This window comes from Myotis daubentonii, chromosome 1, assembly GCF_963259705.1.
Source record: "Myotis daubentonii chromosome 1, mMyoDau2.1, whole genome shotgun sequence".
Classification (NCBI taxonomy): Eukaryota; Metazoa; Chordata; class Mammalia; order Chiroptera; family Vespertilionidae; genus Myotis; species Myotis daubentonii.
In genome coordinates, this window is record NC_081840.1 from 146,092,388 (window position 1) to 146,116,947 (window position 24,560).

At 39.2% G+C, this 24,560-nt stretch overlaps 1 protein-coding gene across 1 annotated transcript in view; it reads right to left on the reverse strand.

The window, feature by feature from the left end:
- Positions 1–686: 686 nt before the first annotated feature.
- Positions 687–24,560, reverse strand: part of TBCK (TBC1 domain containing kinase) — a 175,633-nt gene continuing 151,759 nt past the window's right edge. The window contains exons 25-26 of the mRNA XM_059661769.1: positions 18,014–18,173; positions 687–2,574 (exon numbers count right to left, since the gene is read on the reverse strand). Of these exons, the coding sequence (XP_059517752.1) occupies positions 2,464–2,574; positions 18,014–18,173 (271 nt within the window). The 3' untranslated portion in view covers positions 687–2,463. The remainder of the gene's footprint in view (positions 2,575–18,013; positions 18,174–24,560) is intronic.

Consider the following 24,560-nt stretch of genomic DNA (forward strand, 5'->3'; position numbering starts at 1 on the left):
TTTCTTTTTTTACTGTTGAGAACATTAAATGTTATTTATAACTTGAATGTTTAGTAACCTTCCATTTTTTTCAGCATGTATCAAGTTTTAAGAAAGAATAAATGCGAAATTGTGATGAAGGTTAGCTATTATTATCTTCTCACACAACTCTCCTCCAGCACTAGGTCTTTATCCTCTCCCACTACCTACCACCTATTTAATCCAAATTCCCACCCATCCATCCTTCTCTGCTTGCCCAGTAAGGCTAAGTTAGGACTCAGACCCTCTTTCCAAATGGTCACCAGTGCTGCATTATGACCATGAAGTCACAGAAGTCATCCAGGACTGAAGGAAAGGATAGGAGGATTTAATACTTCTCTAACCAGGGAAGATGACAGTCCAAAAATGATGTTAGAGAAATTGTGGCAAAATTTTGTTTTCTTGTTTATTCTTACAATTTTTTTTTCTATATAATGTAGGGTATCTCAGAATAATATAATTATTAGTTATGTCAGTGTCTTGCACATAGTATGTATCCAAACATATTTGGTGAATTACTATAATTTAATTGAGAAAAACAAACAAAATGTACTGGCCCATGGGACAACTTGATACCCACATGCAAGAATAAAGTTAGTTAGAAATCAATCACACTCTATATACAATTAAATCAAAGACCTTGGAAAGGATTAAGGGGGAACGATTGCTAACAGGTACAGGGTTTCTTTATTGGGGTGATGAAAATGTTCTGAAATTTGATGATTACACAATTTTGTGAACATAAGAAAAAACGCTGAATTGTACATTTTAAAAAGTGAATTTTATGGTATGTAAATTATCTCAATAAAAAAAAATAGATACAAAAACTCAACACAAACAGCAACAATAAAACCATAGCCCAGAAAGTTGAATTGAGGCTCTTATTAAAATGTTCTTCCTAGGTAGTCCTAACATTACAGAGGAACATAAGTTAAAGATGAAAGAACATGTTTTAGTTAAAATAAAATTGAAGATAGTCAAAGATATACTCTATTTCAATAATGCTAAGATGCATATTTTTCACATTTTTGAAATGGGGATGCATCTTATAATTGACTAGAGGCCCAGTGCACAAAATTCATGCATGGCTAGGGTCCCTAGCAGCTGCTGGCTGCTGGCTGGGGCCTCCCTTCACCTGGCTGCCTGCTGCCACTGCCAGCCAAGGCCTCCCTTCCAGCAGTTGGTCAGCCAGCCCCAACCTCTGGTTGAACTCCCAGTCTAGGGGACAATTTGCATATTAGGCTTTTATTATATAGGATGCTGTGTCACAGTTTATTTGGCTGCATTTTTCTTCCTTCATGGTACACAAAATTGTGGTATGTTTATGATTCAGGGAAGTATAGTACTTAATTTTTAGAATAATGTGGCAGAGGCTGCTAGATGTTCTTCAATATGTGATCTCCTTTTATCAGATTGTTTTTTCTTTTAAGCTGGGTAAATGGCCACTCAGCCAAAGGCTATACTCCTAGTTTTCCTTATAGCTAGGTGTGGCCATATATCTAAGTTCTGGCCAATGGTATGTAAGGGAAGTAATATGTGCAACTTCTGGTTTTTGTCCTTAGAGAAGAAGCATATTCTCTCTTCTCTTTCATCTTTTCTTCCTTCCTTCTTTCTCCCCTCCAAACTTCTTTCCTGCCTTTCTTCCTTCTGAATTGCAGATGTGATGGTGAGAGCTGAGCAGCCATATTGATCCATGAGATGGAAACAGTGTGTTGGGGGTGGTAAAACAATAAGACACCAGAGTTCTTAGTTATTATGACAAAACATACTGTCCCTAGACTGACAAAGTGAGATGGAAAGAAAGTTCTAGTTTGTTTAAGTCACTCTTATTTGGGGTTTCTCTGCTACAGAAGCTGAACGAATATTCTATCTAATTTGAATGGTTTCACATTTCTTTAAGACTATTATTACTTTTTTCAATGAGTAAATTCTTCTTCCTCTAAACACACACACAACTTGTCTGGGCCAAAAATGATTTAGAAATGTAGCATTTACTTATAAGGAATGCATTATGAATAGCCTTTCACTTTTCATTACCATGGAACGATGATTTTAGCTCACATTCAATCCATATTTCTAAATGCCTTTGTTAGGGCTGTCTGTTCAGTGCAATGGAAGACAGCTTTTTTAGTGCAAGTAAGATTTCTTGATAATGCTACGTCTGCCTTGTCAGCTGAATTCTGGCTTATTGTCGCAATGTGCTAAAAATACATGATCAGATTTCACTGTTAAGAAAATTCTTTCAACAACACATGTACAGTCAAGTTTGTTGCTGGGTAGTTGAACATTTGGGTCATGAGATTTAAAAAAAAGTCTCATGACAACACTGTATGGAAATGTAACCCTCTGAAGCCTCATTCTGTCTTCGCGCGGTAAGGCCGTGAGGAGCTGCGCTGCTGGGAGCTGACGCCCCTCTGTCCTTTCAACAGTCATCCTCCTGGTTCTTCATATTTGCGGAGAGGGCACGGTGAGGAGGCCTGTTGGCTTGATCTTATTAATGCCACCATCTAGAATACAGATTCTTGGATATTTCATCTTCACAAGATGTGCTGCAAACTGGAAAAAAGAAGCCAGTTTTATAGAGAATATACAAAATTTGTATTTGCCCAATCCCATTTTTTTCTTAAGCTGTGAAAAACAAAACTAAAGATACTATTGCTGTCACTGTGGTAACATTAATTTGGCTTTAAATAGAAATTAAATTACTCACATGTTGACACATACTTCTTTATGCTATGAAATAAATGTGTTTCTTTAGTTCTCTTTTAAACTTGTTTGGATAGGCAATGAATATACATGTAAACAATTCAAACAGTCTAAAAGGGTATATAGTGAGAGGTAAATTTCTCCTACCTCTGTTTTCAATCTCCCTCTCGAGAGGTGATTAATATTTCTATTTTTTCATGTAGGTTTCCAATGATAGTTAAAAAAATTCTCAAATCTATATTGAACATTTTTTAATCCTCACCCAAGGATATGTTTTTATTGATTTTTAGAAAGAGAGGAAGGGGGGGGTGGAGAAAGAGAGAGAGAGAGAGAGAGAGAGAGAGAGAGAGAGAGAGAGAGAGAGATGTGAGAGAAGCATTGATTGCTTGCCTCTCATACACAACCCAACCAGGTATCGAACCCACAACCTAGATATGTGTCTTGACTGGGAATAGAACCTGCAACCTTTTGGTATATGGGACGATGTTTTAACTAACTGAGCCACTTGGTCAGGGCTATATTAGATAATTTTTTATATTATTGTCAACTTGTTAGTTATGGAAATCCCACACACAATGTCCCAGAGAGGACCTATAAACTAGTTGTAATATGTTTTTGGAGCAACGGCAATAAACAGTTTGAGACCCTAAGTTTGAATGAACCTGAAGGACTGATCCAAGAAGTCTTCTAGATGGCTAGCAAAAAACGGACTTCCACATGTCTCCTTGATCTGTCCCGTGTCCACCTACCCAGGATCATGATTTTTTTCTCCATTCCTTATACCTTTGGTTGTGCAGGTCACCCTCTGTTGGGAACATGCTCCATTTCCTACCAGCTCCTGCCCCCCCACCCCCACTTTATTTCCTTCTCAAAAGCTCCCCCACCCTCACCTAACTTCTTCCCTTTTTAAAAAAAAGTATTTTCTTTATTGATTAAGGTATTACATATGTCCTTATTCCCTCATTCCCCCCCCCCCCCCGCCATGCCCTCAGCCCCCTGGTGTCCATGTCCATTGGTTATGCTTATACAGGTCTTTCCCCTGAAGCCACTGGAGTTTGCTAACACTGGGAGCTTAGAAACTAGTTAGATAATGGGAAATTGCAAGCTTGTGACAGATCAACATAAAGGTAGAATCAGGAAGAACATGCATTGAAATAGACGGGAAATACAGGGAGAGTGAAATTCTTAAACTGATCTCTAGTTTTTGGTGTTTGAAAAGTCCTATTTCACTGGGATCAAGGGTAAAAGGGGGAGAAGACACTTTAAAAGTAATTTTTCAAGTGACTTTCTAAAATATAGCTGATTGTGTCATGTTTCTTCTTAAAAACCTTTAATAGCTCCCCACTGTGAAACGTAAACTCCTCAGCACAGCATTCAAGGCCATCGATCACCTGACTCTCCACTCTCCTGGAAACAGCCTTACCTGCAGTCTGTGCTCTTTCCTTTGCCTGGAATGCTCCCTGCTCACTTTGGCCCTTGTCCCAACACTTTTCCTCACTGAAATTCTACCCATAATTCAAAGGTTAGGTCTGTCATCACCTTCTCTATGAAGCTTTAGGAATCCCTCATTTAACTGGAAAATTTTCCCCTTCTCAATGATTTTCTAGAACTTTATAAATTTCTTATAGCACATGCCACATTCTGCTTTGAGTTTTAATCAGTTGTATACATGTCTTATCTTATTAATTACATTAAAAGTTTACTGCGGGCAAAGGACTATGTCCTTTTCATTTCTGTTTCCTCATAACAGTTTCCACCATGTAGACAATCAGTGTTTGCTGCCTTGAATTAAATTAGTAGTTGATTTCAGTGTATTTTTCTTTTGTCTTCCTCTTTTTACCAATTTTTGCAAATGCTATTTGACAGCAAACTACTATTTTCATGTGTTTATACATGAACTTAGTCATTTATTAAACCATCAAATATTTATTGAGTGCTTACTATTTGAAAGGCTCTATGCTAGGGCTTGGGGGGTATAACAATGAATGCAACATAATCCCCATCCTTCGTGAGCCTGGAGTTTAGTGGGAGAAGCAGATGAGTGAACAGGCAATTACAATGCCATTTGATAAATGCTACATAGAACCACCATTATGGCTGTGCAGATTGTCTCTGCATGAGAGAACCTGGAAAAGGGGTAAGTGGAGCATGAAATGCAGCCCATCCTCTCTCCAAGCATGTGCTCTTACGGTGCTCTTGTTCTTAAAGGGAGGATGGGTTTTTTACTAATGTACAGAGAAACTCTACATATGATAGTGGTCCCACTGACATTATACGAGTAAGTAAAAGGTTTTCTATGAGCACTTGGGAAGGGTACTTAGTTCCAGGCTTGAGGAACTAAGAAAGAGTTCCATGAAGAAATACTATATAAACAGCTTTTCAAGACAAACAGGAGTTACCCAGTTGAACAGAAGTGGGAAGAATAGAGAGAGCAGTACAAAACAAAACAAGAACTACATATACTAAACTGCAAGTAGTTAATTATGGCTGGAATCTAGAGGGTGAGGGAAGCAGAGAGGGATGGAAAACAAAGCCGAGTCCGGATCACAAAGAACCCAGAAACCATGATTAGGGTTTGAATTTTATTTTGGAGGCAATGGGAAGTCACAGAGGCATTTTGACAATGATTATATTTACTTTCAAAACGTTCACTCTGGTTGTAGAGTACAGCTGGAGGAGGGAAGGGGACTGCAGGCAGGGACAATGTAAAGCTGCAGCAAGTCAGGCAGGAGATACCGGTGACTTGAGTAAAGACAGTGAGTGCAGGGGATGAGAGAATTTCATACCTAATTAACAGGGTGATAAGACAAACAATAATTTTCATATTATTTGTTGCCATTAGTCAGGAGGGTGAGAGAATTCACTGTTTCACTCAAACAGCCTGGGTGGTAGGAGGAAAGTGGAGGAACTTTGTGGTTAGCACAGGGTTTGGATCAGGGTTCTGTCACTGGTTAGCTGTGGGTAAGTCACTTATTAGCTTTTTGGCCTTAGTTTCTCCACCTGTTAAATGTGCAATATTACTCCACTTCAGTGGTGCACTTAAAAGCATTTTGGGGTGGATTGAATTAGATATATGTCTAAATGCTTGACTCAGCGTAAATACTCACTATAAACTAGTTTCTTTCTTTCATCTCTTTGTCCCCCAATTCATTCTTGAACAGGAAAGCCATTTACACCTTGCAAGTATATAGATTCAAACTTAAGAGGGAGATTTGTCTGCAATGGGGACAAATCAGTGTTCATGTGAACTGTTTTTAATGGAACAGTAATTTATACGTGACTCTTACCATTTACTGGGTCACATATACTTTTGGTAATCAGATGAAAGCTATAGATGTATTATCACTTTCAATAAAAGACAAATATGTACAACACTTAAATATAATTTCAATTAGATCAAAGACCTTCTAAAACTCATGATAAACTCCAGGTTAAAAAAATTTTCCTCTATGCTAATTCATTTAATTTTAAAATTTATGTTAGTTGATTGTGACCTAGTGTCTAGGTATTGGAATCTTCATGTAGACTTACAGATTAGTGTTTATCAATAGGTTATGCTGTCAAACAGTTCTCCCAGGAAAGGCTGCCTGGAAATTTTTTAAAGTTCATATTTAAAAAAATAAGAGAAAATATTTTTAGATATGACAAAATTTGTTCTAATAAAAAAAGTACACTGGTTCACAGTAGAGAATAAGCCTCTTCTGATAAAATTCCATCATCTAATACCATTGTGGGTCAGGACATTTTCCTTTGATCTGTGATATTTGAGGCTAGAATTTCAGCAACAATCATTCTTTAACTTCTGTTTACACTAGACAACAGAGAACAGTAAACCCATACTACATCCAAGCCACTGGTCATATTCCATACAGTAGTATACTGTGCTTTGAAAAGAATGTATTCAATTAAAACTCAGATTCAAAACAGTTACGACAATGATGGATCACAGCCAAGTTCCAACCTCTGTAGGGTCAAGTGGGAGGGCAACTATGGTTAGTTTTTATTTAGCCACAAACATTCCTGCGGTAAGGAGTAATTAATTAAATGGTGGGCTGTGGAGGGCAGGGTGGTGTGTAGAATAACATATAATAAAACAACATAACTTTCATCCTCTGATGGGTCATGAATATAGGTGCCAGAGACCACAGGATTCAGATGATGACTTGGCAGTTTTTCCAGGGAATTGGAAATGAGCTCCCTCTGTCTTTTTAAAAACTGCTTTGTACACAAAATAAATCTAGTAAACGTGTTAACAAACAGACAACCAAAGTCAGGATTAGGTGTTTTAAAGTCCTCTTTACTACAACTCCTACCTTGCTTTTTATTCACATAACATTTGAACACTATGTGAATAGGGACCTACGGGGCAGCTTTTATTTTAATTCATGGGTCTTTTAAAAGTTATCCTCCCTCATTTAACAAATGCCGTTATATAGGATAATTTTTACTGTAAAGCCTCATGGGATATCTAGTGTGCTCAAATTGCATTAATATGTAAATTGTTTCCTTATAATCTGACATAAATCCACAGACCAAAATATTTGCTGACAAGAAGACAAGGAAAAAGTCAGGAAGAAAGCCAAGTTTAACCATAGCCAGTGATTATAGGTCTAACAAGAGGGAGAAAGAATTCCTTGCATATTTGGAACTCATAAAGGAGATTCACTTCTCATTCTTTATCAAAATGCAGAAGGTATAATCATAACGAGGCCTAATACATTTTCTGTCAGGTAAAAGATCTCACACAAAGTGGCTTAAAAATATCACATTAATCTGAAGAACTAGGTAGATACTATCTGGAGCCAGGGAAGTGTACTGTAGAGACAACACACACGCTTGATTGGTTTTCAGAGTCACTTGGTCCCCTGTGAGCACATACCGGAGTATGATCATCTCCGATGCTCAGGACCAAAGGCTATAGGAAGAGCTTGAGCAAAGGGAGAAAGCAGACAGGGTTAGAGAGAGAAAAAAGGACCGGCAATGGTAAGGGCTATCAGTGATCATCACAAGATCATAAAACTTGGTTTAGCTTGGTTAAGGGATTCAGGAAATAATGGGGTGGGACAGGAAGGTGGAAGCCTCATATTATTGCTGTACAAACAACTTCCAACCTAAAATCCAAAGACCAAATTACCTTGGCCCCTAGAGGAGTGTAAAGGAACACAATTGGACTATTATCTTATTTTTAAAAATAACTTCAAAGGCAGGCTTTACTTATTATAAATCTGAATATTTTCAGTTGAAAACAATGCCATATTAAAACTTTTTTTAAAATATATTTTTATTGATTTTAGAGAGGAAGGGAGAGGGAGAGAGAGATAGAAACATCAATGATGAAAAACAATCATTGATTAGCTGCCTCCTGCATGCCCCCTACTGGGGATTGAGCCTGCAACCCGAGCATGTGCCCTAGATAGGAACTGAACCCAGGCCCCTTCAGTCCTCAGGCCGAGGCTCTATCCACTGAGCCAAACTGACTAGGGCGCCATATTTTAAATTTAATCCTTACTTGCCATGTGTAGAAAGCACCAGCCACTCACACTGTTTAGTCACAGAATCTCCACAAAATCTTTCTCTTATCTAGGTTTTGGAATCAAATTGTAACCAGAAATATATGTTTCGTTCTTTTCTTTTTTTCGGGGGGGGGGGGGGAGGGGAAGGGTTGCTTCATTTTGTTTTGAAGGAAAGAATAATAACACACGACATTACTTGCCATTGGCTTTTATGTTCTCAGATGACTATTTCTTTCGATGACAAAAAAGTGTTGATATAATGCCATGAATATAACATTTTTAAAAAATATATTTTATTGATTTTTTTTTTTTTTTTTTTTACAGAGAGGAAGGGACAGGGATAGGGAGTCCAAAATATCGATGAGAGAGAAACATCAATCAGCTGCCCTCTGCACACCCCCCACTGGGGATGTGCCCGCAACCAAGGCACATGCCCTTGACTGGAATCGAACCTGGGACTCTTCAGTCCGCAAGCCAACGCTCTATCCACTGAGCCAAACCAGTTAGGGCACGAATATAACATTTTAAGGGTAAAATCAGCTGTGCCAAATACTTCCCAAAGGACTGACAAGACAAGCACAAGCAGGAAGAAATCTTAGTGGTCAGATAACCACAGAATATAATCTTATATAGAGAGCAATTATTTTTAAAGTCTTGTGAGTTTCTGTGACCAACACAGCAATATGATGTTTATGGTTTTTTCTTAAAGACTCACTAAAGGTAGAGAAACACCAATTGGAGTTTCATTCTGTTCTGGTCCATGTTGTTGGCTATTTCAGTCTGAGACCTATCACTGGCTCCAGAGATGGATCCCATGAGGAGAAAACATAACCCAATACCACATTAAAGTATGCCATCGTGCTAAGTTATCGTTCTTGCTAAACATTATAATTTACTTCTAGGAAGGAGGTGGGTTCATGGTGGTGTTTTGTCAAGCCAAGAAAATATTGCCTTACTCACATTTAGATGCTGGCTAGATTAATTCAGCACATTTCAGTTTTGTAAGAAGTATCTTTTATGGGGTTTTCTGTACATACAATACTGGCCTGTTTTCCCTCTATATCCAGGGAACCTAATGCTAGTTTAACAATCAAAGATGCAGTTTCTCATTTGAGTTTTAAGAAATCAATGAGACAAGAATGAGTCCTTGCCATATTTTCCATTTAAAATGTGACACAAAGCTTGAATTGGCTTTACTCTTGTTTTGACACAGAGGTCTTCCTACTCCCATCAACCCTACCAACAGGTGCAGTCCATACCTGTTTGCCTTGTTAAGTTAAATTTGGCCAGGCAGCAGCAAGGATGGGCGCAAACCTGATCCCCGCTTGGAGCATTAGCACTTGGGCCTCCACTTCACCTGCATGGGACGATCTGACTTTTCTTGATGCTGACATAATGTTATTCACAAAATATCTGAATATGCTTGATTATCTAATAACTCACTGTTTTATTTAACCCAGTGGTTCTCAACCATCTGGCCCTTTAAATACAGTTCCTCATGTTGTGACCCAATCATAAAATTATTTTCGTTGCTACTTCATAACTGTAATGTTGCTACTGTTATGAATTGTAATGTAAATATCTGATATGCAGGATGGTCTTAGGAGAGCCCTGTGAAAGGGTCGTTTGACTGCCAAAGGGGTCATGACCCACAGGTTGAGAACCACTGATTTAACCTGTTGGGTAATGTGAATTAAAGATTAACTGACAAGTGCTCTTTAATAGTATTTAATTATGGCATAGAGAAGAATCTACATGAGACGGTAGTTAAACTGAAATCTTTGTAGTCCTCCTTTTTTGCCCTCTCCTGGGGAAAAATAATGTTTTCTCTCAATAAGAAATAGCAGATTCTAAAGGTTTTCTGTTATATTTAACAAGAGGCCCGGTGCATGAAATTCATGCACTTGGGGGTGGGGAGTCTCTCAGCCTGGCATGTACCCTTTCGCAGTCCAGGAGCCCTCAGGGGATGTCTGTCTGAGGGCTTAGGTCTGTCGGATATCCTTAGTGCTGCTGTGGAGGTGGGAGGGGCTCCAGCCACTGCTGCTGCACTGGCCAGCCGTGAGCCTGGCTTCTGGTTGAGCAGCGCTCCCCATGGGAGCGCACTGACCACCAGGGGGCAGCTCCTACATTGAGTGTCCTCCCTTTGGTGGCCAGTGTGCATCATAGCAACCGTTAATTCTGCCACTGGGCTGAAACTGGCTTTCCAACATCCCCTGAGAGGTCCCAGGTTGCGAGGGTGCAGGCCAGGCTGAGGGACCCCACCGATGCACAATCAGGGCTGGGGAGATTGGACAGCCAGGGTGGGACTGCGGGAGGGCTCCAGGGCATGTCCAGCCCTTCTCACTCAGTCCTGATTGTCAGAACCCCAACAGCAAGCTAACCTACAAGTTGAAGTATCTGCTCCCTGGTGGCCAGTGCACGTCATAGCAAGCAGTTGAGTGGCCTTAGGATATCATTAGAATATTATACTTTGATTGGTTGAATGGCCAACCAAACGACCAGACACTTAGCATATTAGGATTTTATTATATACTAGAGGCCCGGTGCACAAAAATTTGTGCACTCGGGGGCAAGGGAGGTCCCTCAGCCCGGCCTGTGCCCTCTCGCAGTCTGGGACCCCTTGGGAGATAACGACCTGCTGGCTTAGGCCCGCTCCCGGGTGGCAGAGGGCAGGCCCAATCCCTAGATGCAGCCCCTGGTCGGGCTCAGAGCAGGGCCGATTGGGGAGTTGGGGCGCCGCCCCCTGTCATGCACAGAGCAGGGCAATTGGGAGGTTGTGATGCCACCCTCAGTCACGCACAGAGCAGGGCCAATCAAGGGGTTGGGGCGCTGCCCCCTGTCATGCACAGAGCAGGGCCCGTCAGGGGGTTGGGGCGCCACCCTCTATCACCCACAGAGCAGGGCTGATCAGGGGGTTGGGGTGCCGTCACACTCACACTCAGGGCAGGGCCGATGGGGAGGTTATGGCTCTACCCCATCACACACAGAGCAGGGCCGATCAAGGGGTTGGGGCACTGCACCCTGTCACACACAGAGCCGCAGGGCGATCAGGGGGTTTGGGCGCTGCCCCCTGTCACACTGATCCTGGTGCCGGGAGGCCTCGTGGCTCCACTGATCCCGGTGCTGGGAGGCATATTACCCTTTTACTATATAGGGTAGAGGCCTGGTGCACGGGTGGGTGCCGGCGGGTTTGCCCTGAAGGGTGTCCTGGCTGTTTGCAGCTGGTCACACATCCTTCAGGGTGGGGGTCCCCACTGGGGTGCCTGGCCAGTCTGGGTGAGGGGCTGTGGGCTGTTTTCAGGCTGGGGGTGACTGAAGCTCCCAACCGCTCCGTCTTTTCTTTTTTATTCTGGGCCAGCTTTAGCTTTGAGGCTTGGCTTCAGCTCTTAGGCCTCCGCTGCTGAAAGTAGGTTTCTGGCCTTTGCTTACAATGTTGCGATCCTGCTGGCTGGAGCCCGGTGGACTAAAGCAGGTTTCTGGGGTTTTGTTTAGCTTCTACATTTGTTACATAGTTGCTTAGAGTTGTAGCTCAGAGGCCTGCAGCGGCAGGCGGGGAATGTTAGAGTCCTCCGTCACTGAAGCAAGCAAGCCTCATGTTAGTTTCAAGCTGCCTGGCTGCTGGCCGCCATCTTGGCTGGCAGTTACTTTGCATATCTCCCTGATTAGCCAATGGGAAGGGTAGCGGTCGTACGCCAATTACCATGTTTCTCTTTTATTAGATAGGATGATGTGGAAGCTAGGCCAAATATAAAATATTTATGAAGTGGTAATTGTAAAGAAACCATGTAATAGCACTAAATGGCTAATCAATTGTAATTACAGGAAATAGTTAATGAATACATACTTAAAATGGCATTATGTATCTTTTGATTATAATTATTAAGGTACATGAATAAGCAGTATTTCTCAGATTTGTTGTCTTCTATGCGATTTTAGACAATATATCCAACACATCTGGTCATTGTAGAGTAATTCCTTCACATTTGTATTACAGAAGACACTGGTCTTAATTTGCATGTCAAATAGGTGATTATAATAGCATCATATTCTAGACAAGTGGTTTATTCATTCCTTCTTGCAGTTGTTCAATGATATTTTGCTACTTGTTTAATTCAACATTGAGAGCCTTTTCCTTTTATTGAGTTATGGTCTATTTTATTTAATATTGTCATTTGTTGGATTTTCAGTCTAGCTCTTTTATTAGGTCTTTACAGAAGATGTAAAACTAGAAAAATTACAAGGAGTGCCTACTGTGTGCAAACAAAACATTCCCAGTCCAAATATGACTCTGACATGAAATCATAAACATTTGCAAAGATAATTTGTAACTGGCACCTCTGCTTCTTGCATAGCATTCAACTGGGGCCTCCTTGGTCTTTTCAAAACCAGACTCTGCCAGCTGCCAGCTGCAGTGCACTGATTTTAATTTAGAAGAAAAGCTGCTACTTGTTTGGAAATCACTGTTTTTTTGTTTGTTTGTTTTTGCTTTTAAAAAAATACCCCCAGAGAAAAAAGTTGAGACCTAATCAGAACAGCTCCAATAAAAGATTTTCTACTACATTTGACCAAGAATTGTAACTCTGAGAATAACTGAATTTGGGTAGCCTGGACACATTGAACCCTAGAACTTTTTTTTTACATTGAGGTACAATATATATAACATAAAATTTGCCATTTTAACAATTTTTAGGTATACAAGTTAGTGGCATTAAACAACCATGACCACTAATTATTTTCAAAATTAATCCTTCCATTAAGAAACTCTGTGCCTGATAGCATTGTAATTATCTGGCTATTATTTAACAGGATAGGAGTAAAGGAGGACTAGATAATATAGGCATGCCATGTATACAGCTTTGCTAATTTAACACTCTCCAAGTCTGTTCCTGCTGATTGACAGGGAAGGGACTGGACAAAGGCAGTTTGGACGTATGCCCAGTAAGGTCTGAGTGATGTGAGAAGGTGTCTACCTGTCTGTCAGTCACACCTTGAAGCTAGAATAGGCATGGCCACTGCAAGGGCGCAAAACCTGAATATGTAAACTTCTGAACAAAGGAAGTACCCTCTCTCTCACACACAGGGCTCTTGGCTCTTGCCTCTCCTGCTTGCCTGTGCCCTGTGACTCTTGCTGCAGAGGGCACGCTCCCTGCACTCGGCCATGTGGCTCATGGCAGGGGGACCCACACAATGGACTGATAGGCTGAATTTGGACTGAGGCTGAATTGGACCCAACTGCAACATGAAAGAAAGCTCTGAACATGGGCTCTCCTTTTGGCTCTGCTGGGCTCCCAGCTGTACCTTTTTCAGGACTGGGTTAAGGGACATAGGACTTTATAACTCAAGGAATAAAACTCCACACAAATAAAGCCTTTTATCACATCTCAGTCTTCCACGGGGGCTTCTGAAAATGCTTATTTCAGTGGTACCCCAAGAAACACACTTCCACTCGTGTCTGAGAAATCGGGCCCATTAATTCCTCCAGCAGCATAACCATTAAGCAGAACTCATATTCCACCCTCCTCCAATCCCTAGTAGCACTAATTTACTTTCTCTTCCCAAGAATTTGCAGTTTCTAGATATTTTATATAAGTGGAATCATAGAATATTTGTCCTTTGTGTTTGGCTTACTTCTATTTAAAATAATGTTTTCCAGGTTCATCCAGGTTGTAGCATAAATCAGGACTTCACTCTTCTTTATGGCCGAATAATACAGTGTGACAAAAGTAGGTTTACAGTTGTTCATATGGAAAACAATGCAATAATTAATACCTAATAATATGAGAATAAACTCTGTTTTGCATATTCACAACTATAAACCTATTATTGTCCCAGACTGTATACTGTATATATATATCACATTTTGTTTATTCATTCAACTATTGATAGACACTTGTATTGTTTCCACCCTTTGACTACTATTAATAATGCTGCTATGATCAATGGCATACAAGTATCTGTTTGAGCTCTTGTTTTCCATTTTTTTGGGTATTTACCTACAAATGAAATTGCTGGCATATGATAATTCTATGTGTGCATTTTGAAGGAATTGCCAAACTGTTAAACTATTTCTACAGAAATTGCATCATTTTACATTCCCCCCAGCCATGCATAGGGAATGGAGGAGGTTCTAATTTCTCCACATCCTTACCAATACTTGGGTGTGAAGTAGTACCTTACTGTGGTTTTGGTTTGCATTTCCCTAATGTTAGGTATATTTTCATGTGCTTTTTGGTCATTTATGTATCATCTTCAAAGAAATGTCTAAAATGTCTAAATATATGTCCATTTAAAATTTGTTGTCTTTCTGTTGTTGAGTTATAGGAGTTGTAAATAGATATATAACTGATCTTTGTGTGTTGATGTCATATTCTGATATCAGATATATGATTTACAAATATTCTCTCCCATTTTGTGGGTGACAAGGATTGCTGGCTACCACCAGAGGATGGGAACAGCCTATGAGAGATTCCGCCCAGAGTCGCAGAGGGACATCTTGATTTCAGACTTGTAGCCCCCAGAACTATGAGAGAATAAATTTCTGTTGTTTTAAGCTACCCAGTTGGTGTTACCTTTTACCATAGTCCTGAGAAATGAACACATGTTCCAACTTTGATACCTTTTATTTCTTTTTCTTGCCTAATTGCTCTGGCTAGGATTAACAGCAATCCTTTCAAACTCTTGCAACACACTTAAGAGGTAGGATGACTTCCTCATGCTATGAGGCCAGCATAATACTCACTAGTATACCAAAACAGACACAGACCCAACAAGGCTTCAGACAAGTACCCCCAGTATTTACTGATGCAAAAATCCTCAACAATATACTAGCAATCTGAATTTAAGAGCATATTAAAAGGATTATACACCACGACTAAGTGGGATTTATGCTAGGAATGCAAGGATAGTTAAATGTATGAAAATCAATCAATATAGTATACCACATTTATAGAAAGAAGAGGAAAACTCACAATCATCTCAGTTGATGCAGAAAATGCATTTGAAAAAATTCAACACCACTTCTTGATCAAAATATTCAATAAACCAACATGAGGAAAAAAAATTTCTACAAAATGATAAAAGCTACATATGAAGAAGTCCAACTAACAATACTCAATGGTGAAAAGCTGAAAGCTTTTCCCCTAAGGTCAGGAAGAAGACAAGAAGGCCTGCTTTTGCAACTTTTACTCAAGAGAGTACAGTTCCTACTTGCTGATCTTTCCACAGAGGAACAGGATAGAGCTGCCTATTCTGCCATTTTGCTGGTGTTACTCCCAAACTCTAGAACTTTTATACTATCATCATATGTAAAATTGTACCTAAAATTCAGATATATGCAAATAATAGCACTGGAAAATAAAATTAATCATTAGCTAACAAATCACATCACAATAATTTAGATACCATGGCTTTAGTTCTAAATTAAAAGATGTTTTCATTTACTTAAAATTGCACATTAATCATTAGTTATACCGAGTTTCTCTCAGTATGTTTAGATTGTTCCCTGTCAGACTCTAGATATATAAAAGAGAGGTGAGAGATTCATGATTTTTTACTAATCATCAATGAAACTTGAAGGATGACTTTCATTTAGTGTCAAAACTCAATATTACCATTAGCCCTGTACTTGTGAGACAAAAATGGCCTATGTCCAAAAGTATTAAAGTTCTCATCTGACTACATTTCCAGTGTTCACATTTCTGGATTATTCTGTTTATTCAGACATAAAGGAATGCACATATTAAAGGGGAATATTGTATCTCCACTGCTAATTCCTTTGAGGAAGAAAATTTTCTAAGTATATTACTAACCTTTCTGTTTGTCTATTTTCCCTGCTCTGGGAAGTGGAGTGATTGGTAGATCTGGGAAGGCTCATCCTGCCCTTCTTTTGGGAATGAGCTACCTGCAGGGAGAACAACACCTCTTCGACTTTCCCAGGAGCAGATTCTCCCCTCCCTTTAGAAAAAGGGCTGTCCTGGTTTAGCATTGCCTACATCTAGATGTGTTCTCTAATTCTGGAGGCTTTGTGAGCAGGCCCATTTGGCTCTCATATTAAACTATATTCTCCAACTTGCCTTTTGTAAAGTTTTTTTATTTTTATTTTTTGGATTACTACCCAAAGTTAAATATCCTCTGTTGCCGGGAGCCGGTCCATCCTTGCTGTTTCAAGGGACCTGGCATATATAGCATACGGTTCTTAATATGTTTGCTCACCTTCTTGGCGCTGTGTTTTAACCAAGGTCACCTCTCCGAGAAAGGTTGAATCCCCAGGTAGGGATTTTCCCCTGAAGTTAGGGAGGGAATAAAACCCCTCAACTAAGTGCCAGGCGGGTAATTAATCACTTTAACTATGAACAATCATGCTTAAGCTACATAATCTTTACTCCCTGGAATGGAGATAAGAAACGCCCTAACCTTTGTAATAGAGATTGATAGGATTGAATCAACTGGTATAAATACAGATGTAACAAGACAGAACTCAGAACACAGAACTTAGAAGAGAACCAAGAAGACAGAACCTACACAGAACCTACAGACAGAAGAACTTCGCTGGAGAGAACATGGCAAAAGATCCTGGACTGAACCTGACTACAGAAATTGGCGAGAGAACCTGACTAGAACCTGGTGACTGAACCTGGCTGGAGAACCTGGACAGAACCTGGCTGGAGAACCTAGCGAGGGAACATGGCCACAGAACCTGGCTGGAGATCCGAAGCAGAACCTCTCTGGAGATCCAGACCAGAACTTGGCTGGAGATCCTGGCTGGAGATCCTGGCTAGGCTGCTGATCAACTGAACGCTGTCTCCGTGTCATTCCTTCTTCGCCGACTCCGTCCACACCTTTGGGGACCCCTGGACCTGCTGGGGCTGGACCCCGGCACTCTGTCACCATATATTTGACCCCCTTTACCCTTTACTACCACAATGTAACAGACAGATGACATATTATAGAATTGTACACATGAAACCTATATAATTTTATTAACCAATGTCACCCCAATACATTTAATTAAAAAATGAAGGTGGTATCTTTGACCTTCACATTCTTTGTTTTATTTTTCAGTTTGTTTAGAACAGGGGTCCTCAAACTTTTTAAACAAGGGGCCAGTTCACTGTCCCTCAGACCGTTGGAGGGCCGGATTATAGTTTAAAAAAAAACTATGAACAAATTCCTATGCACACTGCACATATCTTATTTTGAAGTAAAAAAAACAAAACGGGAACAAATACAGTATTTGTATTTGCATGTGGCCCACGGGCCGTAGTTTGAGGACCCCTGGTTTAGAACATAGTCGGGGAGAGGGAAGTCGTTTTGTTTCACTTACTCCTCCTATGTAAAGTTGGTATCCTTCCTGAATTCTCTATCATCAAAAAGCTTTGAGCCTAGAGTAAACAAAGCTGAAAATCCAACAAAGTCCACCAAGAGCTTTCTGAATCTTTAATCAAGCTCCTATGTTTTTCTCCAATCAAAGGAATTGAGGCTACTTCTTTGCAATTTCAGAAAGTAGTGTTTTCTTTAAAGAACACCTTAGGCTATTAGGTTATCATTTGGATCTTTCTAAACTTACTATTGAACCTGATGTTGCACACTAAGGAAGAAAGCTTGAATCCTTTTACTGGGAAAAGGCTGACAAACTCTTCTATGTAAGAATATAGGTAGATCTTCAAAGTTCATTTGCTATGTAATCTACTCCTGAAGAAATAAACTTTTAGACAATCTGTTCTACTAGGCAGGTAAATAACTTATTCTTCACACATGACATTTCTGAGTACACTTACCTCTGCTGTGTACTTTGCAGAATTCCCCACGATGACAATGACCTTTCCTTTGAAGCTTTGGAGCATAGCGGTGTGAGGGCCCTGGGTAAGTTCCCCTTCTGCGGTGAAGGCAGTGCTGAATGGAATGTTGATGCTGCCTGAAATGTGACCCCGAATAAAACTGAGAAGGGAAGTTTAAGGAAAACACTTGTGTGCAGACTTGAGAGAGAGAGAGAGAGAGAGAGAGAGAGAGAGAAGGGTAATTGATTCCCAGAAGATAGTACCATAAAAATCAAACACAGAGACCAGACTTGAAAATTCCTGGAGTGGACAAAACCGGTTTAGTCATACGAGTAAAGTTTAATTTAGCTTAATTTCCAAGACAAGCGAGGCTGACTTGACCTGGTTCACTTCTTGCCTATGCCTCTGAAAATCATAAGTGAAACTCAATTTGTTCCCCCAAATTGATAGGAAGTAACTGCTAACCAATTTCCTTTCATTTAAGAAAATTCGAATACTGTGACCAATAAACAGTCATTGCCTCCACACTGTATATGCTGCATTATGACACTATGCCTCTGAGCCTTATTTGATGTTTTGGTTTGAGTGTTCTTGGTTTGCAAATTGTCTCTTTGGTGTGCACACAATAAACTGTTACTAATTACTACTTTGGTGATTCATTGGCTTTATTTATGAATTTTTGACAGTTCTAAACATCTTCCATGCTCACATGAGTACTTTATCTAAATGAAATAAGGCACCTCTAAGGAAAAAAAAAAGTTAAATGTGAAAATGTAATGGAAAAGAGAAAGGAAGATGACTGGCCAAAGATGTAAAGAATTTCCTGACTAAATGAAGCATTGTGAAAGTGGTCCGGATGCAGCAAATCAATGGCAATTGCATGGGCCACATAATAATCATGCCTTTAAGTTCATTACTACTACTATGATTACTCCTAAGCTCTGAAAGTAATATAGCCAAGCAGACATTCCCAGATATAACTTGATACTGCAAAATTCTATCTCCTTTGGGTAAGTGATTGCTAAATGGGACTCTGTTTAGAATTGTTAAGGTCAACAGCACTGGTTGGAAATAGTTCTGTTGTTGGTTTATTTCTCAAGTAAATTTAGCCAACATTTCCACTCTTCAATTTTATGGTCTCTAAAGGGACTGATGCTTATTATATTTGCACTTTGGCAGGGTTCTGATGGTTTCATTGACTATAAATTTTATTTTTGGAATGAAAAGAGTCTATTAGCTTAAAATATTTAGAAATACCTTAAGATCTTAAAGAAAAAATATATGCCCTCCTCAGTAAGTAAAAAGTACAATTTAAAAAGTACAACTAAAAGATGATTATTTATATAGAGTCTATAGAGAAAGACATTCTTAAGTATTATTATCCGTTGAATAACAATTCACATAAGTAAAACAACTGTAAAAACAGGTCTAAAGGAGATATATATGATGTTTTGGTAGGATATGTCCATTTGGAGAGGACAGGGTAAGTTTTCACTGAGAAAGTAAGTGATGGCTGAGTTAAAATTTGAAGAATTAATAAAAGTTATTTAGGTAAAGAAATGGAATGGAGACAGAAGAAATTTGAGGCTCTTAGTCTCAAGAAAGATGGTGCACACTGACCACATACTTTACATTTAAAATATTTTAGTCAGCTGCTTCTTCCTCATTTTTCCTTTAAAGAACATTTGGCATTAATAGAGGACTATTAAAAAGTTCTGAAAATGAAAAGATAGAACATTAGTATCTCATTGTTTAGAGTCTTCTAGAAAGGACAAAGAATTCATGATCATTGGCAGATCTTCCTTGGTTTTTATCAGTACTACTCTCTCAAACATTTACAATTATCCAATGTTCTCAATTTCAGTTTTCATGACTAGTAATGACTTTGTTCTCAGCATGTCATTAGTCTGATAGCACTTTTATTGTAAGAACATACCTTAAAATGAAAATTTTTGATAACACAAAGAACCTAATGACTCAAATATTATTTGCAAATGTATATACATCTACCAGACTGAATCAGTTGCTAGGTATTTTATCAAAAAGCCTTTAGCCCTTATCAACCATGAACTTTTTTTTTTTTTTTTTTTTTTTTTTAGTGTTTTTATAGTAGCAAAAGCAATACAAACCTATCTTGGTCAAATACTATAGCAGACACGTTTGAGTTGCCTGCCCGCCCCCCATCCTCTTGCTGAAAGGGCCTCAACTACTGACCCTGATGAAAGGGTGAGCCCTCAGCTGTCATGTTTGTATCAGATGATCCTGCCACAATTATGATTGACAGCATAGCAGGGAGGAGAAGTGAAGGGTTATCTGATGCAGGCTGAGCCAATCAGGTTCTCTCCTTTGAAAATCAGAAATAAAGATAAAATACAATGCTCAGACTATACTAAGCGTTATAAGCTAATGTCACATTTGAGTGTCTTCTATATACAACTTGTTCAGCAACATTTTAGAAAATCGGTGACTATGGAATAATCTACTTATATAAAAACCCTGGATGTAACATCACATCCCAAAGCTCGACCAACCGGAAGTCAATCCTGTAGGGGTCGTCTTGGAAACAGCTGCACCCTCCCCCAGCTGTTTCCTGGAGGGCGAGGTTTCAGGCAGGAACCTACCCTTGGAGCAGAGCGTGGAAGTACTGAGTTCTGGGTTGCCTTGCCAAGGGGTGTGCCCTCCCCGAGCTGTTTCCCGTGAGGCCCGAGGGAAGAACCCATCCTCGGAGTGCCAGGAGTGCCCAGCAGCAGTCAGTCCTGGGTTGCTGAGGCGGAGGCCACAGTGTGGTAGAACTCTGGGTCTGGCCCAATAGGGGGTGTGGCCGGCCTTCAAACCAGACCCTGACAGGAGGGAGGAGGGAGCCCCATTCCTCACAGAATCTGCTGTTGGATAGCTTGCTGTCAGTGGCCTACCAGCCCCGAACCCCATTCACCTGCACCCCGGAGGGAGGAGGGAGCCCTATTCCTCATGGAATTGACAGGTGGCCAGCTTGCTGTCAGGGGCCTGGCAGCTAGGAATCCTATTCACCTGCATATCTGTATAAAGTTTTAATACATTATATTAGAGGTTGTGGTGGTATTGTTTTACCCACAGCGTCTACAGGAATTGCTTCTCAGTGGAAGCGCCTTTCATTCCCAATATAAATTACCCATTCCATTAAAGGAAACTTCAATTTCTAGACTCAATATAAAGAGCGAAGTTGCTAAAACTATTAAAAAGGTCCAACTTCTCATTATTGATGAATGCACCATGGCATCCAGCATGCTATGAACGCCATAGACAGATTACTAAGAGAAATTATGAGTCTGAATGTTGTATTTGGTGGGAAAGTTCTCCTTCCTGGAGGGGATTTTCGACAATGTCTCAGTATTGTACCGCATCCTATGTGACTGGCTATAGTACAAACGAGTTTAAAGTTCTGCAATGTTTGCGGATGTTTCAGAAAGTGGTCTCTACAACAAATATGAGATCAGAGGATTCTGCTTATAGTGGATGGTTAGTAAAACTTGGAGATGGCAAACTTGATAGCAGTTTTCATTTAGGAATGGATATTACTGAAATCCCCTGTGAAATGATTTGTAATGGATCTATTATTGAAGCTACCTTTGGAAATACTATATCTATAGATAATATTGAAAATGTATCTAAACGTGCAATTCTTTGTCCAAAAAATGAGCATGTTCAAAAATTAAATGAAGAAATTTTGGATATACTTAATGGAGATTTTCACACATATTTGAGTGATGATTCCATTGATTCCACAGATGATGTTGAAAAGGAAAATTTTCCCATCGAATTTCTTAATAGTATTACTCCTTCGGGAATGCCACGTCATAAATTAAAATTGAAAGTGGGTGCAATCATCATGCTATTGAGAAATCTCAATAGTAAATGGAGTCTTTGTAATGGTACCAGATTTATTATCAAAAGGTTACGACCTAACATTATCGAAGCTGAAGTATTAACAGGATCTGCAGAGGGAGAGGTTGTTTTGATTCCAAGAATTAATTTGTCCCAATCTGACACTGGCCTCCCATTTAAATTGATTCGATGACGGTTTCCAGTGATGCCAGCATTTGTGATGACTATTAATAAATCACAAGGACAAACTCTAGACAGAGTAGGCATATTCCTACCTGAACCCGTTTTCGCACATGGTCAGTTATATGTTGCTTTCTCTCGAGTTTGAAGAGCACGTGACGTTACAGTTAAAGTTCTAAATACTTAATCACAAGGGAAATTAGTCAAGCACTCTTAAAGTGTTTTCACTCTTAATGTGGTGTACAGGGAGATATTAGAATAAGTTTAATCACTTTATCAGTCATTGCATCACTGTTTTTATATCATGTTTTTGTTGTTTTCATATCATGTTTTTGTCATTTTTTATCATGCTTCTGCTGTTGTTATATCCTTTTGTTACTGTTTATTGATTAATAAATTTATATATTATTTTCATATACATTTTACTAATTTCCTTTCATCTCTCACACTTCTATTATAGAGAAAGGGCAAATAGCAATATTAAAATATCTCCGCTAATTAATTCCCTTTTAATGTGCACGAATTTCGTGCACTGGGCTACTAGTAGTAGCTATAAAACATCTGGTTATTATAGCAGTCATCTGGTCAGGTGTTTTTGAATAGAGCTGTTTACTACTCTGATAGCACTCTGTGATCGGCAAACATTTTTCTCTGGTAACTGGTGACTTTATCCTGTTGCAGTAAGCTGTTTCCTTCCCCCAAAACATAACACTCTGCTCAACATTCCATTTGGCAGACATTACCAAAGCATTCAAGAGTGGGCTTATAACAAAGATACATTTTCACATTAAACAAAATTTGGTAACCCAATATACAACTAAACCAGAAAAAGTACTTAGATTTTTTTACAACCAATTATTAGAATAGTATTAACAGGTAAGGATGATGGGCACTGTTTTCTCAGTTTCTAAACATGAAGATTTTTCTGTATTTGTAAGTCAGTCTTCAAAACAATACTGCTAATACATGCACTATACTTTAATCAAGCAGATAGAATAAATAGCAGTTTTAAAAATAATACAGGTATATTGTATAGGTAAATTACACAGGTAAATGTTCATATTCTAGAAAGTTCTTTTACTTTACAAAAATATTTTAAAATTCCTTTAACATATTTGATGGCTCAAAATTGAACACAGAAAGCATCTTATGTTTTTCTAAATCCTAAAAGAACACAGCATTTTTGTTGCGTACCACACTTAGTGACATTATATCTCTCTATCCAGAGCATACCAGCATTTCACCAGACCACTTATGAAGGTATCACACCTTTATATTAACTTGTTTGTTGCCATGTTAACTAATTATAATTAGTTAAACAGAGCCAGCCCGAAGTAAAGGCTACAACTTTAGAAAGTCAATAGCTATAAGGAAATATGGAATTAAACCCATGCCTTTCTCATATATAATGTAACTAAACAGCATTAATTGATGTAAAAGTTACATCTTTAGATAGCATCATTTTTCCTTGCTAAATCTATTGCTGCTTTTTTGAATGGCATCACCGTCTCTCATATCAGTCTAAAACTTCATTTCTGACATCTCGCCAGTGGCAACATCTAACATCCTGTTGCACTAATAAATCCCATCCTCCTGTCTCTCTATTCCCATTACCACTTACTTGCCTATTTCAGACACTCATTACCTTGAGCTTAGACTATTGCATCAGATTTCTGTTTTTTCCCAACTCTCATTTTGCCACTTGGAAATCCATTTTATTGGATTAAAAATTAGAAAACAAAGTTCTGATGATCACACCTGTTGAACAACCTTCCCTGGAGACCTTTAAAACAAAGCTCAGATTTCTCAGTTCAGCCCTCATGAATAGGACCTAACTACTTCAGTTCCCACCAAACTGAGTCATATACTGTTTCCAGTATATGTCTTACCAAGCTCCTATAGTTTTCTCTTCCTAAATGCTTTTTTCCTTATTTCTGAGTGTTCAAATATTAATCATTCTTTAAGATTCCTTCATGAAAGTTTCTCTACCCACAGTGTATACCTCTCATGACATTATTTAGATCTTGTCTAAAACATACTAATGTACATGGCTTCCATCAAGACTTAAAACAATTTATAGGAAGGATCTATTTTTATCACATCTATGAAACTCTTACAATGCTGAATATAGTGCCTAGAACATACTAGATCTTACATATCTACTGAGTAACTAAGTTTCAGAATTGTGCCAAACCTAGAATATGTGTCAGTGCCAAATATGTTAAATGCCTCCGGTCCCTCCTAGCTAGTGGCACCACTACCTATCAATACTTGAAGTGCCATGATAAATAATTCTCCTTTGTCAATACACAGGATAAGAAAGGGAAAGAAACAGCAACAAAAATTATCTCTCTGGATTTTCTCCAGCATAGGTACTAACCCAAAGGGCCCAATACAATTGGTTTATTTTAGGGTACATCTGGAATCCTCACTCTTTGTGCTATGAATATGAAGGGATGTTTATGTACATCCAATCTCTGGGGGATTCCATTCTTCTAGTTTTGCC